At 57.7% G+C, this 17420-nt stretch overlaps 3 protein-coding genes across 5 annotated transcripts in view; 2 read left to right on the plus strand and 1 right to left on the minus strand.

The window, feature by feature from the left end:
• Nucleotides 1-4266, plus strand: part of Fibcd1 (fibrinogen C domain containing 1) — a 33429-nt gene extending 29163 nt beyond the window's left edge. Inside the window, 2 exon segments of the mRNA XM_052725389.1 lie at nucleotides 381-560; nucleotides 1019-4266. Coding sequence (XP_052581349.1) covers nucleotides 381-560; nucleotides 1019-1278 — 440 coding nt within the window. The 3' untranslated portion in view covers nucleotides 1279-4266.
• Nucleotides 3348-8762, plus strand: Qrfp (pyroglutamylated RFamide peptide). The gene is made up of 3 exons (XM_052726503.1): nucleotides 3348-3473; nucleotides 5529-5621; nucleotides 8361-8762. Exons 1-3 carry the CDS (start codon nucleotides 3348-3350, stop codon nucleotides 8760-8762), a joined length of 621 nt encoding a protein of 206 aa, XP_052582463.1.
• Nucleotides 8763-13569: 4807 nt separating this feature from the next.
• Nucleotides 13570-17420, minus strand: part of Abl1 (ABL proto-oncogene 1, non-receptor tyrosine kinase) — a 121859-nt gene continuing 118008 nt past the window's right edge. For all 3 annotated transcript variants that reach the window (XM_052726602.1, XM_052726604.1, XM_052726603.1), the window contains one exon: nucleotides 13570-16816. In XM_052726602.1, the coding sequence (XP_052582562.1) occupies nucleotides 15126-16816 (1691 nt within the window). In that variant the 3' untranslated portion in view covers nucleotides 13570-15125. The remainder of the gene's footprint in view (nucleotides 16817-17420) is intronic.

The raw sequence follows: 17420 nt of genomic DNA on the forward strand, positions 1-17420 counted from the left end.
TCCTAGCGCTGAGGAGGTAGAGACCGGGTGGGGGTCGCTGGAGCCCTCTGGCCAGGCAGCCTAGCTGAGCTCCAGGTTCAGTGAGAGAGCCTGTCCCAAATGTAAGGTGGAGAGGGACAGAGGACACTTGACACTGATACATGTGCATGAGATGCCAACACACGCTTTGCTTGGAGAGCACAGCCCGACATAAAGTGAACACAAAAAACGAGACGTGACAACTAAGTCTCCAGCTTCTGCCAAAAGCACTCCTGCAGAGGGAAGGAAGTGGCTGGGAGCACACACTTGGCAGGTGTCGGGAGCACAGGCTCTGTCTGGGCGGGAGGGGTACCCCCTGGGTCCCTTGACTTCCTCCGTCTTTTCCCCTCCCCCCTCCTCAGGGCTCAAGCGGATCCACGCCCTGACCACGCAAGCAGCCTATGAGCTTCACGTGGACCTGGAAGACTTCGACAATGGTACTGCCTATGCCCACTATGGGAGCTTTGGTGTGGGCTTGTTCTCGGTGGACCCCGAGGAGGATGGGTACCCACTCACGGTGGCCGACTACTCAGGCACTGCAGGTGAGGTTCACAGTGCAGCAGGGAGAGCTGGCCAGAGGGCTAAGCCCCTCTGACCTCTGGGGTCAGGGTCTAGGCCACAAGTCCCGTCGAGTCCTCGCCCTTGCAGCCCTATGGAGCCTGGGTAGTTTCCACGTTTCACAGAGTAAAGAGCCGAGCCCAGAGCTGGAGCCAGGGGATTCCTGGGGAATCCCTGTGGGGCCACTAAGTTGTAGATGAGACCTCTGGGCTGGCTTTCTCCTCTCCGATAAAAGAATGGGCGTGTCAGAAAGCTGGGAGGAGGGTGGAGGCCGCCTGGACACAGAACAGCAAGAAGGTATGCACATGGTTTGGGGTTGGCAGGTGAGCTGCCCGGGCCCAGGTCCACACGCACACCAGGCCCACACGGTTGGTGGACAGGGTTCTGGGGCCTGTGCACACCTCTGCCCAGGGGTTCACCCCTGTGTGCACCTGCCCTGCAGGTGACTCCCTCCTAAAGCACAGTGGGATGAGATTCACCACCAAGGACCGGGACAGCGACCACTCGGAGAACAACTGTGCTGCCTTCTACCGAGGAGCCTGGTGGTACCGCAACTGCCACACATCCAACCTCAACGGCCAGTACCTGCGTGGTCCCCATGCCTCCTATGCTGACGGCGTCGAGTGGTCCTCCTGGACTGGTTGGCAGTATTCACTCAAGTTCTCGGAGATGAAGATCCGGCCGGTCCGAGAGGACCGCTAGACTGGCACACGGCCCATCACTGGTGTCCTCTGGTTATGTCCAGTCCCCACACATCTCACCCCATGCCCGCTCCATGCCCGCTGTTGCAAGAACATTCTCTGCCCACCTGTGCATGGCCGACCTGCTCTTCTTTAGGGGTGGCTTAGGGCCAGCCCTTAAACTCAGCTCCCGGAGCCAGTGACAACCCCTTTGCAACTAGGTCCCTATTTATCAGCTGACATGATTTCGTTTCTACCAGTGGGACTAGCACCTGGCAACCCCAAATCCCACTTGCCCCAACTTTGGTCCCCATGCTGTGTCTGATGCCTCCTGGCAGGGCAGCAACCCCCCACTTTTCCTGACTTTGTGAGAACATCGAGAGTAGGGGCCAAACAGCACTCTGGACCTCTCCAGCAGATCAACGCGGAAGGCTCAGGCCTTCAGACACCTGCCTGCCCGCCCTAGCCCCACTCCCTCTGGGCCTGGAGACCCCACTTCTTATCAGACACCCCCAATAGCTGGGGCTGAGCATTGCTTGGTCTTGTCACCTTGTGGGCATCTGGCCTGAGACACAGCTGTCTACAGAGCCCCAAACCCCAAGGCTGAGGCCAGCCCCCTAGGCTGCCCTTCCCTGGGCCTCCGCAGAACTGAGAGGTTTCTGTCCTGGCTGCTTTCAAAGTTCATCTGCTTTTTCCCACTCAAGCGAGGTCTACCTGGCCTCCTGCATGGCGGCCATGGCGGCTGCCCCACTTCACGTGCCTCTGGGGCAGGGTGGGACTGGTCTAAGCCAATGAGACCCTCTTGGGGCGGGGCTACACGAGGCTACAGTGCTTTGCTAACCCCGGTGGACTGCCTCTAGATCCTCCCGGAAGCCAGAGAGTAGAAGCAAGCAAGCCCTGCCTGCGACTCAGCATGGCCCAAAGCTGCCATCTCTGCAGAGAGGCTGCCCCCTACTGGTGATGATGGGTACTGCCATCAGGACCTACCGGGGCAGGAGGCTGAGGCACCAAGCAGGTTGGGCATCGGGACCTGCACCCCACCATTGCCCCCTACAGGTGATCTCCCAGGAAGGCAGGCTGCAGCCCCAGCCCTCAGTTGTGGGAACTTTGAAAAGGCTGGAAGGTAGGATGGCAATGCCCTCTGGTAGGAGGGCAGGCAGGCAGGCAGGCAGGGACCCCGCCCTTCCTTCCGCCAGACTTGTAGCAAAGCCTGAAGCCCACTGATGGACTGTGCTACCCGCTCAGTCCCTCACGTTGGGCCTCGGGTCTCAGTGAGAGTCGAAGCCGTCCTCAGTACTGGACAAGACCAGTTGTTACTTACTTGGTCCCCAGCTGGTGGTAAGGAACGTGGTTCCAGTCCAGAGTAGCCAGGGTTCTGACGGGACAAGGGACACACAGGGAACTCTGCCACCCCCGAGGCCGCCGCCGCTGAAGTAGCTTCTGCTGCCAGCCGCCTCTGTCAGCGCGGCTCAGAAGTGCCGGATGCTTTCTGATGTGTCATCAAACAAACCCCTGTGAGTGCGATGTTAACGGATTCACAGATGCCAGTGTGCGGCAGGCGGCCTGGGCTCCGGGCCAGGGCTGGGCTGCGGAACACAGGGCCAGCTGGTGGACAGGTGAGGGGTGACATGCATTCCTGTCTGGTCACACCGGAGCCCTTCAGAGCCCAGCCACTGCTCCAGGGACACCAAGCCCTCCCCAGGCCAGGCTGGTGCTCTAGGGAGTGTGGCTCCAAGTCCCTCAGCGTGGCGAGAGGCCAGCCCGACAGCCCTGCCTTCACCTCCTGAGTGTGCACCCCCAAAGGCAGATGGGAGCCTGTCCCTGCACCCTGGGTCACAGCCTCCAGCCCTGGCTTGAGGAGTTCGCTGGTCTGATGTCTGTGCAAGATGGCTGCCATCTGTGATCAGAGTGCCCACAGGAAGCAGGAATGCTGGAAAAACTTTGGGGGGTCAGGTTAGGTCCAGACCTACTTTGGTTTGACAATGGAATTGTCAAATTGACCTGAGTGAGTCCCATGATGTCACTTGGCCAAGCCACACTGCTCTCCTTCTGGGGCAGGGTCTCCATGCCCCACACTAGGGTCTTGGCAACATGGCTCTTTCTACTTGCAAACCATCAAAACCTCTCTCCAAGCGCAAGCTGGCTCTGTGGAGTCCACCGAAGGCCTCAAAACTGGCTGCACCTGTGCCACGCCAGCGGCCAGCTAGCCAGCGTGCAGTGAGTGGACAGCGCCTTGGTTCCCTTGCGAGCCTGAGCTTGTGAGAGATCAGGTTAGAGCTGTGTGCCTCTCCCGTGACGTCAGTGGCTCATGTGAGTGGGGCACTCGTGTTGGTGGGCAGAAGTGGCGTCACCGGTGTCCATCTCTTCCCTGCCTCCTCACCCTTGTCACCTCAAGCCTGTGGGTGGAACACGGGAGTCTGTGGCCACGGTCACTGTAGGTCCTGGCCCCCAAGGAGCACTCCTGGGAGAGAGCAGGGCCTTGGATGACCAGGAAGTGTGGACAACAGTGTGACCTTCCAGCTCCAGCCCAGATGTCTTGGCCCTGGAGCAGGAGATGTGGACAAGGGGCAGGGTCAGTGACCATGGCTGCCCTGGTCCCCGTCCTGTGATCTGAGGAGCAACATCCTGGCAGAGACTCATGGAGCTCAGAACTGTGATGAAGTGACATTGAGCCAATGGTCTGGGGGCCTCGGAGAGCCTCAGTTTCTTCATCCGCCTTGGGGGAAGGCTGCCGGCTGCTGTGATGGCCCAACCATTGGAGGGATCCATAAACCCAGAGGCCTGGAGTCAGGCTGCTGTGGAACTGGGGTGGGGGAGGGGTCCAACCTGAGGCTAGCTGTGATTAGTAGGGCAGGTGTGCATGCCGGTGGGTCCAACCGGGCCCTGGGGCTGGGGAGGAGCTCTGAGGGTCAGCGAAACAGCCCCATGGGCAAATGGTGTGGGGCAGTTGGTGGTGTGCACTTGGTGACTTGTATGTCCCTGTCTCCAATAAAGTCTTGTGTTGACCCCACTCCAGCACTCCTGTAGTCCTGCCCCACCCCATGTCACAGCAGAGCTAGGAGTGTTCTGGGACCGCTCTGCTTGACTCAGGGGTGGCTCTGTGCTCTCAATGAGTTACTGGCTGAGCAGAGACAGCCAAGCCTGGCGAGCGGCGAAAGGTAAAGCCTGCTTTCTGCATCCAGCAGGGCTGGTCTGGGAGTCTGGATCTCATGGATTCACCTAGGCCGACTCGCTCTATGCATGCCACTGGTGTCTCTCGGTGGTGAATCGTCCCTACAGGGGATGGGTCCTGGGGTTCTGAGGAGTTGATACTCCGAGGAACTAATTAACAGTCATTTATTCCTCAAATCAACTTGATGCTTCAACTTGAGGCCCAAGTTATCTCAAGAAAGTGTTGATTGGAGGAAGCGCATGGATGGAGGGAGACAGCAGCCTGGGGGCAGCTGGAGAGGCATCCACCAGGTCCCACTTTCTCCACATCCTCCTCGTCCTGTCCACTAAGCAGCTCATTTTGGGTACAGGGCTGGAGGGACAGAGATGGGAGTGCCTGGAGATAGGACTCCTGAGCCAGGACACAGAAACCCACGAAGATTGTGTCCACCTGTCTCCCCGTGGGGGCACACGGTCTAGGTGGGGGCATTGCCCATCTAGCCTGTTCCCTGACACCATGAAGCCACTGTGTGATGCTTCCCTCAGCTGGACCACTCTGGCTGTGGCTCCAAGAGCCATCTGGATAGGTCATACTGACCCAGTCTCATGGAGCTTTCCAGAGCTATCAAGGGGCTTGGGGACACGCCACCAACAAGGCGCAGTGCTGAGGGAAGAGAGCTCCCCAGGGCTCTGTGAGGAGACTGGAGAGGGCCTGAGTGGTGGTGAATGCCTGCGGGGTGGGCATCCTGCTGGTCATGGCTCAGTGGGTCCACGTGACCTTCGTGACATGAGGACTGCTGGGACATTATCAACTTCAGAGGTTCCGGGCTGCCTAAGATCATAGCTGGATGGACTTCCAGGCTGGGTCCTATTCTGAGAGGAATCATGTAGCTACATTCAGATGAAGCCAAGAGCCTGAGGACTGGATCAGTGCTTGGGAGGGCACAGCCCAGAGTGGCTGCCAGGAAAATGCCCATTCACACCCAGTCCCAGCCCTCACTCTGTGAGAAGCAAGGACAGGTCCACAAGTCAGGCTGTAGGTGATCTCAGATGAGTGGGTTGGGGCTCTGTAACCCAGGGAGCCTTAGAACCTTCTGGATAGTCGCTTCCTGCTCTGCTCAGCCTCTGACCTTGGTGAGGCCTGTGCTGCTGGATGACACTTGTCTGCACCCTCAGCTCCAGCCTCCACACCACACTGCCCTGGGTATCGGGCTGGTAAGGTCCGTAATGGCAGACAGCGGCTGAAGAAACGGGGGCTCAGGAATCAGAGAGCCCAACACAGGCAAGAGCCCAGGCTGTGTGCCTGGAAAGTGCTCTGGGAGTCTGACTGGGCCTCAGAGCCAAGACTTTGACTAAATCAAACATCTGTGCTCGCTTCCTGGCCTGAGGGGCATGGCATGACATGGGAAACCAGTCTGAGCTGAGGAACAGGTTGGCCACCAGGGGACCTGTCTGCAAAGGGTTCCAACCTGCCACACAGCTGCTGAAGCCTCAACTGGAGGTAGGGGACATTGTCATTAGTCACCAGAAAAACTGCACTGAGTGGCGGCCCTGGAATGGGCAGTGGCCAGACACCCGTGGGCAGCTTCCAGAGGGTGTGTTTGGTAAAAGCAGGGTGTCATGGAGGTCACTGTGAGAACAGCACCCAGGCGTGGACTCAGCGGAACAGAACCATGGTGTGTGGTGAGGGGTTGGAGGTGACAATCGCCATGTCCTCTCAGCAGACCTCACCACCTACCCTATGCCTTTGCCAAGGTCCACGCCTGGCTACCGTGATGCCCTGTCTCCGAGCCACTGTGGCAGCTACAGGGGAGGTGGGTGTGATCACGCTCAGTTGGGGTTCGGAAGGGCGGGCCCTGTGGCTTTATGTCAGGATGGGTAGCCAAGTCTGGGGTATGGATAGACATTAGGTACAGTCCCGCCATAGGGCTGGATGGTGAGAGACAGTGCACTCTCTGTGGGACAGACTAACAGCGGTGTTAGAGCTGAAGCTAGAGAGGGGCCTGCTTAGTTCTGGGGTCTGTCCCCTGCATCCCTCTGAAGCAAAAAGTCCTGTACAGTTTCACCTCTCCTAAGGCTTCAGAGAGGCTGTCTCACACACCAGCACCTCCTACAGAGGGACTGGTATCTGTGACACTCCAGCCCCCACAGAGTGAGGAAGGTGCCTCTGTAAGCCTACCCTCTCTGGAGGGAGACCACAGGGCAGCACCATCAGGGTTCTCAAGGGTGGGCACCGATGTCTCCAGCCAGGGTCTGCCGGGTCTGTGTCCACAGCTCATGGGTAATGATGCCCTCTCCAAAGGGCAGTGCCTGCCACTTTTATCAGACCACATCCTGTTTACATTGTGTCTTTGTCCTTGGCCCACACGGCCCCCGCCTTCACCACCAGCAACCCTAAAGGAATCCTAGGCCCAGGAATGCAGAGCAATCAGGCAGGCTGGGGCCATGACATCAGGGATCTGCATAAAACAGACCCCAGGGCCATGCCTCCTGGACCAGGACCCACGCAGCTCTGCCTGGCACCGGGGCCCTCCTGAGAGCAGCCCACAGCACAGTGAGTACAGCAGGAAACTCTCCAGGTGAGCTGGGTGCAGGCAGGCACAGCAGGAACCACACAGCGGGCAGGGCGGGTTGTGGGAGACCCCCAGATTCACCCTATGGGAAAGTCCCACCAATTCAGGTCAGCCCTAGCTGCCAGCTAGGAAGCATTTATCTCCGAGGATAAAGAATATTCCTCGGTCCTCACGCACTCTGTAGGAAGAAGGGAGTGATGCTTGCCTGTCCCCTGTGGGCCTGAGGAAGCCCCCATAGCAGCAGCAGGCTGGAGGCTACTGCAGCCCCTGGGGACCAGGGGGCTTAGCAAGCTGGATTTGGGCAGGAAGCTGGGCTGCTTTTGTTGTTGTTTTTGAAGCTTTCTGGCTGGGCTCACTTCTTTGAAATGTTTTCAAGGGAGCTGTTTCTGGAAAGAACGCCTCTTCCCCTGCTCCTATTCCAGCTTCAGGGGGCTCCTCAGAGGATGAGCCAGCCCAGTCTGGCTCACCCATGGTCATTGCAAAACAGACTTCCTCTGTGAGGGAGGGGGACAGTTCCCAACAGGGCAGAGGTGAGGGGGCCCCCAGTGACAGTGGAGAGCTATGGGGATGCAGAGTAATGAGGGTACCTTGAACTCGGCCCCCTCCCTCATGAGGCAAACCCTGCGCCTCTGAGCCCGAGGAATTGAGGGTGGCGCTGTGACTGGTGGGCTGGATGGTTGCGTGCAGGAGGCAAACATTTCCTAGAGGCCTGGTACACCAAGAAGTCACATGGACATTAGATCCGAGCCCCCACTCTGTCTGGCGAGGTGCAGTTTGCTAGACAGACTACTGTGAAGATAAGCCCATTCATGTGGGTAATCTTTAGCTCAGAGCCTGTCCTGTCCAGTGAGCTCAGTGGGTGCTGGCTGTCCCCAGCCTTGTCACTGGCTCCTCCCCAGGTAGGTGACTGAATTACACAAGGACCACCAGACCCATTTCCCCCTCCCAGGAGCAACTTGTCCCCGAGTTAGGGAGACAGTGGGGTTTCCCAGCAGACCAACTAGACCTATTCATTATCAAGTTGAAAACACGACTGCTTCTCACTCTGCCCGCGGCCCCAGAGTCAATAATTATAATAGAAAATTGAACCCGAACGCACACAGCCCTCAGGGCCACCCGGGTACCTCTGCAAGCCAGCTGGCAGCCGTGGTATTCTAGTACTGAGCCACGACGGCAGGCAGCTCCTTGGCTGCAGGTGAGTGAGAATAAGCCTAATTGGTACAGCCAGCTCCTGCGGTGGCTAAGAAAGGCTGGTCTCCAAGGCTAAGCTGAACCAGCAGCTATCCCTCTGAAGGCTGCCAGGCCTTGGGAAACTTGGGGCCAGGGCCTGCATGTGACCAAATGCTGGCCACTAACCCCCTCCTCTCCTTCCTCCGCTCAGATGAGGAGCCTTCACTCTTTGCCTTACCTCCTCCTCCTGCCACTGAGTGCCTGCTTTCCCCTGCTGGACACAAGGGGACCCACAGACGTCGGTGACATCGGAGCCAGGATGAGCTGGGCCCACCTGGCTGAGGGACGCAGACCCCACTCAGTGCGAAGTCCTTCCCCGTGGCTGAGAGTACCACAGCCACAGGCCCTGTTTGTGGTGGCCAAGGAACTGCAGGCCTTACGCAGGGAGCACACCGGCTTCCGCCTAGGGAGGCAGGATGGAAGCAGCGAGGCTGCTGCGGGGTTCCTGCCCACTGACTCAGAGAAGGCCAGCGGCCCCCTGGGGACCCTGGCGGAGGAGCTCAGCAGCTATAGCAGGAGGAAGGGAGGCTTCAGCTTTCGCTTTGGCCGCTGAGGGCCTTTGTGGACTCTGCCTGTCTTTCCTCTGTTGCCACCGTGTCCCCACGTCCCCCAAACCCCAAGGACCCAGGCCTGGAGAGAGCAAAGGCCTGTCATAATGAATTAGTGGTAGATAGATGTGCGCTCGACTTTTCATTTCCAACTTTGCTAAAGTGAAAAACTTGGGTGGTGTTTAAAAAAACAAAACAAATGAACAATCACCCACCCCCCCCCCCCCCCACACACACACAGGAGAAGAGCAAACGTGTCCTGGTTAGTAAGACGAAGTGTCCTTGTCCCAACCCATGACTCAGGCTGCTCTGTCTCAGCCCCCTCTTTCCCCATGGTCTGACTGGAGCAGCCCCCGGCCCCCAGGGGCAGGGCACTGGGCTGTGAACACAACAGGTCTGGTTCTGTTGTTCATTGGAGGGCAGGTGGGCTGAGATTACAACAGGAAATCAAAGTTCTGACAGTGCCCCCAGGGACGCTGGTAGCTGACATCTGAAGTGCCACTGTGAAAGAGCACACTCCACCGTGTATAGAACGTGGGTCTGAAAGGTCCAAATGAAGGGGAAAAAATAGCCCGTCCAAACACAAACCCAAGACAGAGCGTGTGCTCTCCACCCCATTAGCACAAGATGCCTCTGGCAAGGAAGCCCTGCAGTGGGCCGCAGCGGCACCAAGCTGCCCTTCCGATGGCCTGCCCGTCCCTCGGCAGCCCGCCCCCTCTGGCGACTGGCCTCGTCCATGGTAGTGTTTGCCAAGCCAAGGGCCTCATGGGAACGGAGCTCGTGGAAGGGATGGTTTTCTGCTAAGCAAGGTTGAGTTTCAAATACTAAAAACTAGGACTGTGCTGTGTGTATCTTGAAATAAAAGTAACCACCGCAGCATCATAATGGAATGCCGGCCTCCTCCTTCCAGGTCCTCTGGGCCTCAGAAACTTTTCTTGAGTTCTTGGAGCCTTTACTTTGGGGAGATGGAAATCAGGCTGTCTGTACCCCGTATACCTCTCCTACTAGCCCCTTAATTGGCAGCTGGGTGAAGGTACAGGGAGACACGGCACAGGCTGTTTCCTCTTCACTCCCCTGTTCCTTACCTATGTTTCTTAGAATAAGGAGGGGGGGGGGCTGACATCTCCACCTGGCGGGGCGGGGGGGGGGGGGCTCAGTCTGGGCTGTGTGCAGCCTGGGGCCAGGCAGAGCATCCCTTTCAAAGGCTGCTGAGTCTCCTACATCCCATCCCAGGTCAGACACACCCGTCAGAAGCAGCTCACTCCAGGGCTGGCTGTGACTGCTGAGATGAGGACTTATATTGATGTTTCCATGGCAACATCTCCCCTCCTCCTTGCCAGTGGCGGCTTGCCCCTGTTCACAATTGAATAATTTTCCATTGAGCTGTCACAATTAATTGGTAGATTTTTATTAGCCTTTTAGAACCACACTGGGCCAGGCCCAGCTTGGCACCTCACAGTATTCCGGTGTTTTCCGTTCTATTGGTGACTTACGTCCCCAGTAGCAGCTCTCAGTCCTCAGCATCCAGGAAGCCACTTCATTAAGGCTGACAGATCGGAGCCACGAGAGAACTATGTTGACTGGGGGGCAGGGCTGGGAGGTGAGGTGAGGAGGGAGGCCACAACCAAACACCCGACATTGGTACACAGCCGTCCCCAGAGCCCACACGAGGCTCCCCTGGGCCTTGCATGTGTGTCCTAGGCTGCAGTCACAGGGACAAGGCGAGGGCCCCAGAATCTGTGAGGCACATTTCTCTGCCTTCCCCACCATCACAGGAAGACGTAACTGAGGCTGTGTCCAGCAAAGGGATGCGGCTGCTCCCTGCTAGTGTGACACACTCCCTGGGTCCGTGTCTGTGAAGACACTCCTGAGACACAGGCGACTGTGGTCCCACCCAGCTTCTGTGGGGCACTAGCCTGGCTCAATCCCTCCCCTGGCTCATCCATACACACAGGAGACAGGCTGAGACAGCCAGACCACCAGCCGGGGCAGAAGGGTCCCTGGCAGGGCCCCGGTCCTTCTCGTCACTCTTCAGGTTGTATCCTGCCCGTGAGGCCGAGGGACCTGCACACCCTCACTCTGTGGGTCGGTGCTGGCACTCCGGCTCCAGCCCTCATGCATGGTAGGCAAGCGCTCTACCAGCGAGCTGCATCCCAAGCATGGCAGGCCCTTAATTTAGCAGGATTAGATTAACCATGATGGAGAAGACTGGGATGAAGGGGGGACCTTCAAAGGAATGAATCTGCTGTCATTACCTTTAATCATTAAAAGAACCAACAAAGCTATTTTTTTTTCCAGTTTGCTTGTACATTGGAGCTCAATAGCCCTGAAAATCAGAATACTCAGACTGCTAACGCATTGATCTGCTAAACCAGCTCGCCTATATGGTGCTAAACTCCCTTTTTAACCCCCTGCCCCCAAGTTTCCCACGCTCTAGCAAGGTCTAGGCCCTCTTCTGTCCTCTTGGGAATGAGGAAATCGCTCCTCTCCAGACTGGGGAAGGAGAGGCTCCGGGAAACATCTACCCCGAGGCAGACTCAGCCCCAGGCTGCTCACCGCTGGCCTGGCATCTGACTCTCAACCCAAGAGCTGTCTGTAGCTACTCACTGTATTTATTCAAGCCACAAACAAGAGCCAGGAATGGTGCGTGCTTATAATCCCCACCCTCCGGAGGTTGAAGCTGGAGGATCAGAAGTTCAAGGCCAGTTTCGGTTCCAGAGTGAGATGGAGGCCAGCCTGGACTAATGAACAAAAAATGAAAGAAAAAGGCCAATCTTCCCTATGGGCGTGCACATCTACAGGTTATTAGCTGCTAAGATGTGTGGAAAATGTCTGTCCATATTTTTCTGTTTGGAATACTATTTAAATGCTTAAGGAAGGAAAAAAAGAGGGTTTGGGGATTTAGCTCAGTGGTAGCGCTAGGCAAGCGCAAGGCCCTGGGTTTGGTCCTCAGCTCAGGCGGGGGTAGGGGGTGGGGGTGAAGAAAGGCCAAGGACAGCTAGCTGCCGGTCCTCACTCGCTCCAGTACCAGAGACACCACAGGAGATCCACAGACCCAACCATGAGTTTCTGGTCACCCTGTGCTCATGGTCTGTAGGCACAAGTCTCAAAGCTCCCGGGGGAACAGAATCCCAGAGGTGTCTGATTGCAGAATCGACATTAGCTGGACCAGGGTCCAGGTCAAGAGGCTAGGTCAGGGATGAAGGCAGTACCAATGATGGGGTGTGGCTGGGGGTGCTTGCTCTGCCTGGCCCCACTTAGTGTCATCTGTGCAAACCCAGACTTAGAAATGGCTTCCCAGGGGGCTGATAGCGCACTAAGGTGCTTGCCATGTGAGCAGGAGGACCTGAGTTCAAATCCGCAGCACCCATATACGCTGGGTGCATGTCTCTCATCCCAGCCCTGGTTGGGGGTGGGCAGTGAATGGTAGTAACTGAAGAAGAGACAGGTCCCTGGAGGTCACTGGCCAGCTAGCCAAGCCAACTGGTGAGCCTCAGGCTCAAGGAAGACCATCGCAAAAATACACTGGTGACTAAGGAAGACACTTAACATTGACATCTGTCCTACACCCGCGCGCGCACACACACACACACACACACACACACACACACACACACACACACACACACACAAGGCGGGGTGCGGGGACGGACTTCCCTAGAACACTGGAGTGGGACGGCATTGATTTAGATCTGGGCTTGTGAGGCCAAGCCAAGCAGCTTACCTTTATAGGTCACAGCCTGGGAGGTCCTCCGCTGGGCAGGATGCAGCTATCTGCACTGTCTACAAGACTCCCTGACCTGGTGGGCACATGCAGTGTGGCCTTGGCCAAGCCGCTTCACCTCTCTGAGCCTCAGCTGCTACTCTACGTCTCAGAGGACGGTGCCAGAGCTCAGAGGGACGCTGCAAACACTGCATGTGGCAGCAAGAGCTCAGGAGGAGGACTGTCTCTGCGGCACAGACACTTCCAGAATATGCGCCTATTCCAAGTGTAGGGACAGCCAGCAGCCAGCAGCAGCTGCAGCTGAGCCTGATGTGCAGTGATCTTTCTGCACCCCAGAACCGCAATGCCAACACAGCACGGTTACGAATCTCACCTCTGTGGGCAGAAGTCTGTCACTTCCGCCTCCCTTTTGATCTTGTGTACACACTCACACGTGCACGCACATTCCCCACAGTGCACACGTGGAGGACAGCTGGCAGCAGTCGGTTTTCTCCGTCCACCACGTGGGTCCCGGGGATTGAACTCAGGGCGTCCGTCAGGCTTGGCAGCAGGTGTTTGGCCCTCGGAGCCATCTTGCTGGCATGTGCAGAGGAGCATTTCTCTGGGCCACGCACAGCTATTAGATTCCAAGGAGCACCTGTGATCTAAGGTCAAGAAGGCCAGTCTTAGAAATGACTAAGTTTCAGGTGACACATTAGGACCTTGAGAGATAGAAGTATTTTATGCCCTGGGCCGAGGTGACCTATCTCACCCGTGGCCTTACATGAAGCCCTGGGAAAACAGGCCAGTAGTACTTGCCTGAGGCCATGGGGAGGACCCTGAGATGTAGGGGCGTGCCAGGGAGGAGTCACCCTGCCAGCAAGAATCTCAGGAGCTTATGTCTCTCCTACTCTAGGCCCGACACAGGACACTGCCACCTGCTAAAGGCTGACAAGAGCTGGGCAACTATGTGCCAGGGACACAGGGTGGCCCAGACATCCTGTTCGTGGATGGCAGCCACTATACTGCTTTATGGCAGCCAAATGTGCGGTGACCCTTTGGGACATGACGGGTAGCAGGGATGAATCACAGACCAAGCAATCTGTCAATACTTCTGTAAACACGTATTTATTTAAAAAATACTACAGAGAGATTTGGATTCAAAAACACAGAGTCATATACAGAAACAAAATGTACTGACTGAGAAAAAGGGATGTCACTGGTGTGCCAAAGGGGCACAGTGGCGACCTATTTACATGTCATTTATAAGAGAGCAAGTCTATTTAAAAAAAGTGTAATACCAAAGTATAATGTAAAATATAGTGGCACATCACGTCAGCAACGACAGACTGGTACCTTGTGAACGTGGTTTCAGAGTATGGGGGTGTCTGGCTTTTCAAGGCCGATGGCAGTGTGGCACCGCCTCCCCTGGGCTGCAGAAGAGCCGCTGGAGGCGAGGAGGTGATGTGCTATGAGGATCATCATCTCTACAGAAAAATACAAGCCGAGTCTAGGTGGTTAGTGTGGGACTGGGGCCAGCACAGTGCAGCCGAGTGGAGCAGGAGTGTGGTGGTGTCTCGCCTGGCCCAGTGCAAGGCCTAGGCAGGCGCCCCGCTCTTCAGCTGGCTGCTCTGGGTCACAGTCAAGGAGACACACGCCTGTCTCTCTCTCTGCTCAGCTCTGGTCCTGGCTGCTGGGGAAGGAAGCATGCAACTTGGCTGAGCCTGCGAAGTACCCCCACCCCCGCCTGTGCTGTGGCGCGCCTCCGGGAGCACCAGGCTAAGCACTGTTTTCGGTGCTTAAGCAGCAGCAGCAGCAGTTCTGAGGAGCAGCCAGGGCTCAGGAGAGCCGCAGGCCGGTGGTCCTTCCTGCCTATTTGTGCCTAGTGGTTGCTCCTTTCTGTGCAGAGCTTTGGAATGCTCAAAATCACCAGAAAACCAGACCCTCGTCATCAAGGCAAGGACCAGAGAGGATGGGCCTGACCTCAGGAGCAGGAGAGAGGAAGAAAGACTGCTCAGAAATTCAGATCTTTGGGGGCCCCTGGAGCCCTAGCCTTGGCCTGGCCAACCAGAGACTGCCACCCATGAAACTCAAGTTGCTATCCAGGACTGCAGGGCACACCACTGAGGATCTAAACAGATGACAGACCACACTGCCCTAGCTCTGTCTCCAGTACCCACCCACCCGGGCCCTTGGTGTTAGCACCTCATGACCCTCAAATCAACAGCTTCCGTCACATGAGGAAACAGTGAGCACAGCCTCTCTGGGACAGGCCGTGAGCATAGAAGGTTCAGGGACGGCCAGCACGGGACTCCCCTGCCTTGGGGACCAGGCGCATCAGAGGATGTTCTCCTGCGAAGACATGGGAAGGACAGTCCTTCTGAGCACTCCCAGCTGGCCTCAGAGCTGGGTCTGAGGCACTGGGCAGGGAGGAGCCTGGTGGCCTGGCAGGCCAGCTACAGTCTTTGGAGCAGGAGGCCCACACACAGGCACCTGGGCTGGGGAGGAAAGGTGCAGGCCAGCTGGCGCACAGGCCCGGGCTCTGCCTGATGCTTTGTAAAGCTCCTGGGCCAAGCTGCCAGCTCCCCAGTCCTCTGTCCCCCTCCTTAAGGGCACACAAGCCCCGTGGACTGCAGCATCTCTGGCTGGCATGCACTGGCTGCTGCTACCTCCGGACGATGTCGCTGATCTCCTTCACAGAGCTAAGCAGCTTGCTGAAGTCCTGTGTGGCAGCTGGGCCGCTGGAGGCTGTCGCAGGGCAGATCTGCAACTCTCGGAGGTTGCTCTCCAGCTTGTTGATGGCCTCTCGGAAGGCAAACTTATTCCTCATCTGCTGGATGGAGTCCACGTAGCTCACGCAGAATGTGTACAGGTTCTTGCCAGCCTCCAGCACGGCACTGTGGCTGGCCATCTGCTCTGAGTTCCGGGAGATGGCGAGGCACAGGGCCTCAGTGCTGTCCAGAACCACACCCTTGGTGATGGTGCCACTGGCGATGCGCTCGGGCGGCTGGCGGGTCTTTCGCAGAGACACACGGGTTGATATGAGGGGGGTGAAGGCGGCAGAAGATGGCTGGTCCCCGGGCAGGGATGAAGGCGCCGGCGCTGTGGGGGGTGTGGGGACTGGGCTGGTGGGGGTCCCTGGAGGCTTACTAGCTGACTGAGGCTTTGGTACGGATGGGGGCACGGGCTTTCGCAGTCCTTCCCCAGGCTGGCCAGCCTTGGTGGGGTCACTGTTGGCAGCGTCCACAGCCAGACCGGTGCACTTCAGCTTTGCTGCCGCCCCGGCCTCCGCAGCCACCTCTTGGCTGGGGCTCTGCGCAGGCTTTCCGGCTTTCCCTGCCGAGGCAGGGGGAGGTGGCGGGGCAGGCTTGAGCTTGGCCAGCCGCCCCTTGTCTCTCCCCGGGGACTCTGAGCTGTGCTTGTGCCTCCTTACTCGGGTCTCCTCAGAGGAGGCCTTGTTCAGGCCCACTCTGCTGCTGGGGGGTGTCGGCTCGGCAGTGGCAGGAGTCCCCAAGGCTGTGCTCTTGGTGGCCTCTTCCTTATGAGAGAGGCCAGAGGAAGGAGAGGCAGTGACCTGTCGACGAAGGAGTTTGGGAGTCAGGCTGGGAGGGCTGGAGCCTGGGCTGGACTCCATGTCCCTGAAGACTTCATCAGCAGCCTCCTCACTCTTCTTCACCAGCCGCGGAGGGGGCGTCACTGTGCCTCTGGCCACCTGCTCAGACCTGGTCTCACTGGCACGTTTCCGAGGCAGAGCTGGCTTTTCGCTTTTGTGCCCCCCAAAGGTGGATGAGTCAAACTGCTTGCCAGCAGATGGCAGGTCCCGAGGCAGTGTGACTGACCGCCACTCCGTGTCCCTGGCTCCGTGGGGCATGCAGGAGGCTGAGCAGGAGCGCAGGAATCGCTTGCTGGAGCTGATGCCGCTCCCCTCTTCCCCAGCGGCCAGGCGGCTGCTGGTCAGCGTGCTGGACTTTTTCCACAGGTTGGGAGAACGGAAGCCCGAGCTGCCTGGCTCCCGGAAGGCTCCATTGGGGACACCAGCCCCATTGCTGGCTTTTGGAGACTTGGTGGGCTCTGCCGCATCTGAGGGGGTGAGAGCTGGCGGCCCGTTGCTGGCTTCCCGGCCATCATCCTCACCAGCCCCTCTGCGTTCTGGCTGGCCATCCATCTCGCGGAAGGAGCTGCTGCGCTTAGGGGGCGTGGGTGCCATTTTCTTCTTCTTCTTAATCAAGGCGCTGAACAAGTTGGTCTTCTTGTCCTTGGGAAGAAGGCGCTCATCTTCATTTAGGGTGCCGTCTGGGGGCCCTCGCTCTTTCCGAGGAAGCAGTGGTGATACGGCAGGCTCACTGTCCAGCACATCTGAAAGAGAGAGCGAGAGTGAGGAAGAGCTCCCTGGAAACGAGGTGCTCACTCCTGGGGGGGTCCCCACGGCTTCTGCACCTCAGCTTTCATACACAGGCACAACAAAGCTCAAGTGCTGCCGGAGGGCAGACAGAAGACAAAGCTGTGGCTCTCACCACAGCTCGGTCTCATCGTTGGTATCAGCCATGAACACTGTCACTATCAGCAGGGACACAGGTCTCTCTCCCCAAACTCAGAGGGACAAGAGCCAAATGACCCTGCCTTCCTCATTCTGAAACCAGTTAAAGCTGTGGAGTCCCTCCAATGTCACACTCTGGTCATCGAAACAATGCCAAAGGTCAGACTTGCTGAGGCTCCTGAGGTGTAACCTGGAGAAAGAGGTCAGGTACCCCGTTGGGGCCCGACAACCAGCTGCTGTGACCGACAGGAAAGATGACCTTCATGAAACTTCAGGTGGGTATTTTTAAAATACGAGCGACAGTTCACAAAAGGCCTTTGTGCTATCAGGCTGGCTGTAGGAGGCTTCCCTCAGCCTGTCGGACAGAGATGGAGGCTGCGCCTGACCTAAGACTGGCAGGGGCACACATCAGAATGAGGTGAG

This window comes from Peromyscus californicus, unplaced genomic scaffold, assembly GCF_007827085.1.
Source record: "Peromyscus californicus insignis strain IS unplaced genomic scaffold, ASM782708v3 Scaffold_7__1_contigs__length_154581171, whole genome shotgun sequence".
In the NCBI taxonomy this organism is placed as follows: domain Eukaryota; kingdom Metazoa; phylum Chordata; class Mammalia; order Rodentia; family Cricetidae; genus Peromyscus; species Peromyscus californicus.

What these genes read in the sequence shown, in the direction of transcription:
- Qrfp (XM_052726503.1), top strand. Translation starts at nt 3,348, where the DNA reads ATGGCTCTTTCTACTTGCAAACCATCAAAACCTCTCTCCAAGCGCAAG. An exon ending in GGCCAGCTAGCCAGCGTGCA is followed by an intron (nt 3,474 to 5,528) that starts GTGAGTGGACAG and finishes TGCTCTGCTCAG; the next exon opens with CCTCTGACCTTGGTGAGGCC. An exon ending in CTGCCCTGGGTATCGGGCTG is followed by an intron (nt 5,622 to 8,360) that starts GTAAGGTCCGTA and finishes TCCTCCGCTCAG; the next exon opens with ATGAGGAGCCTTCACTCTTT.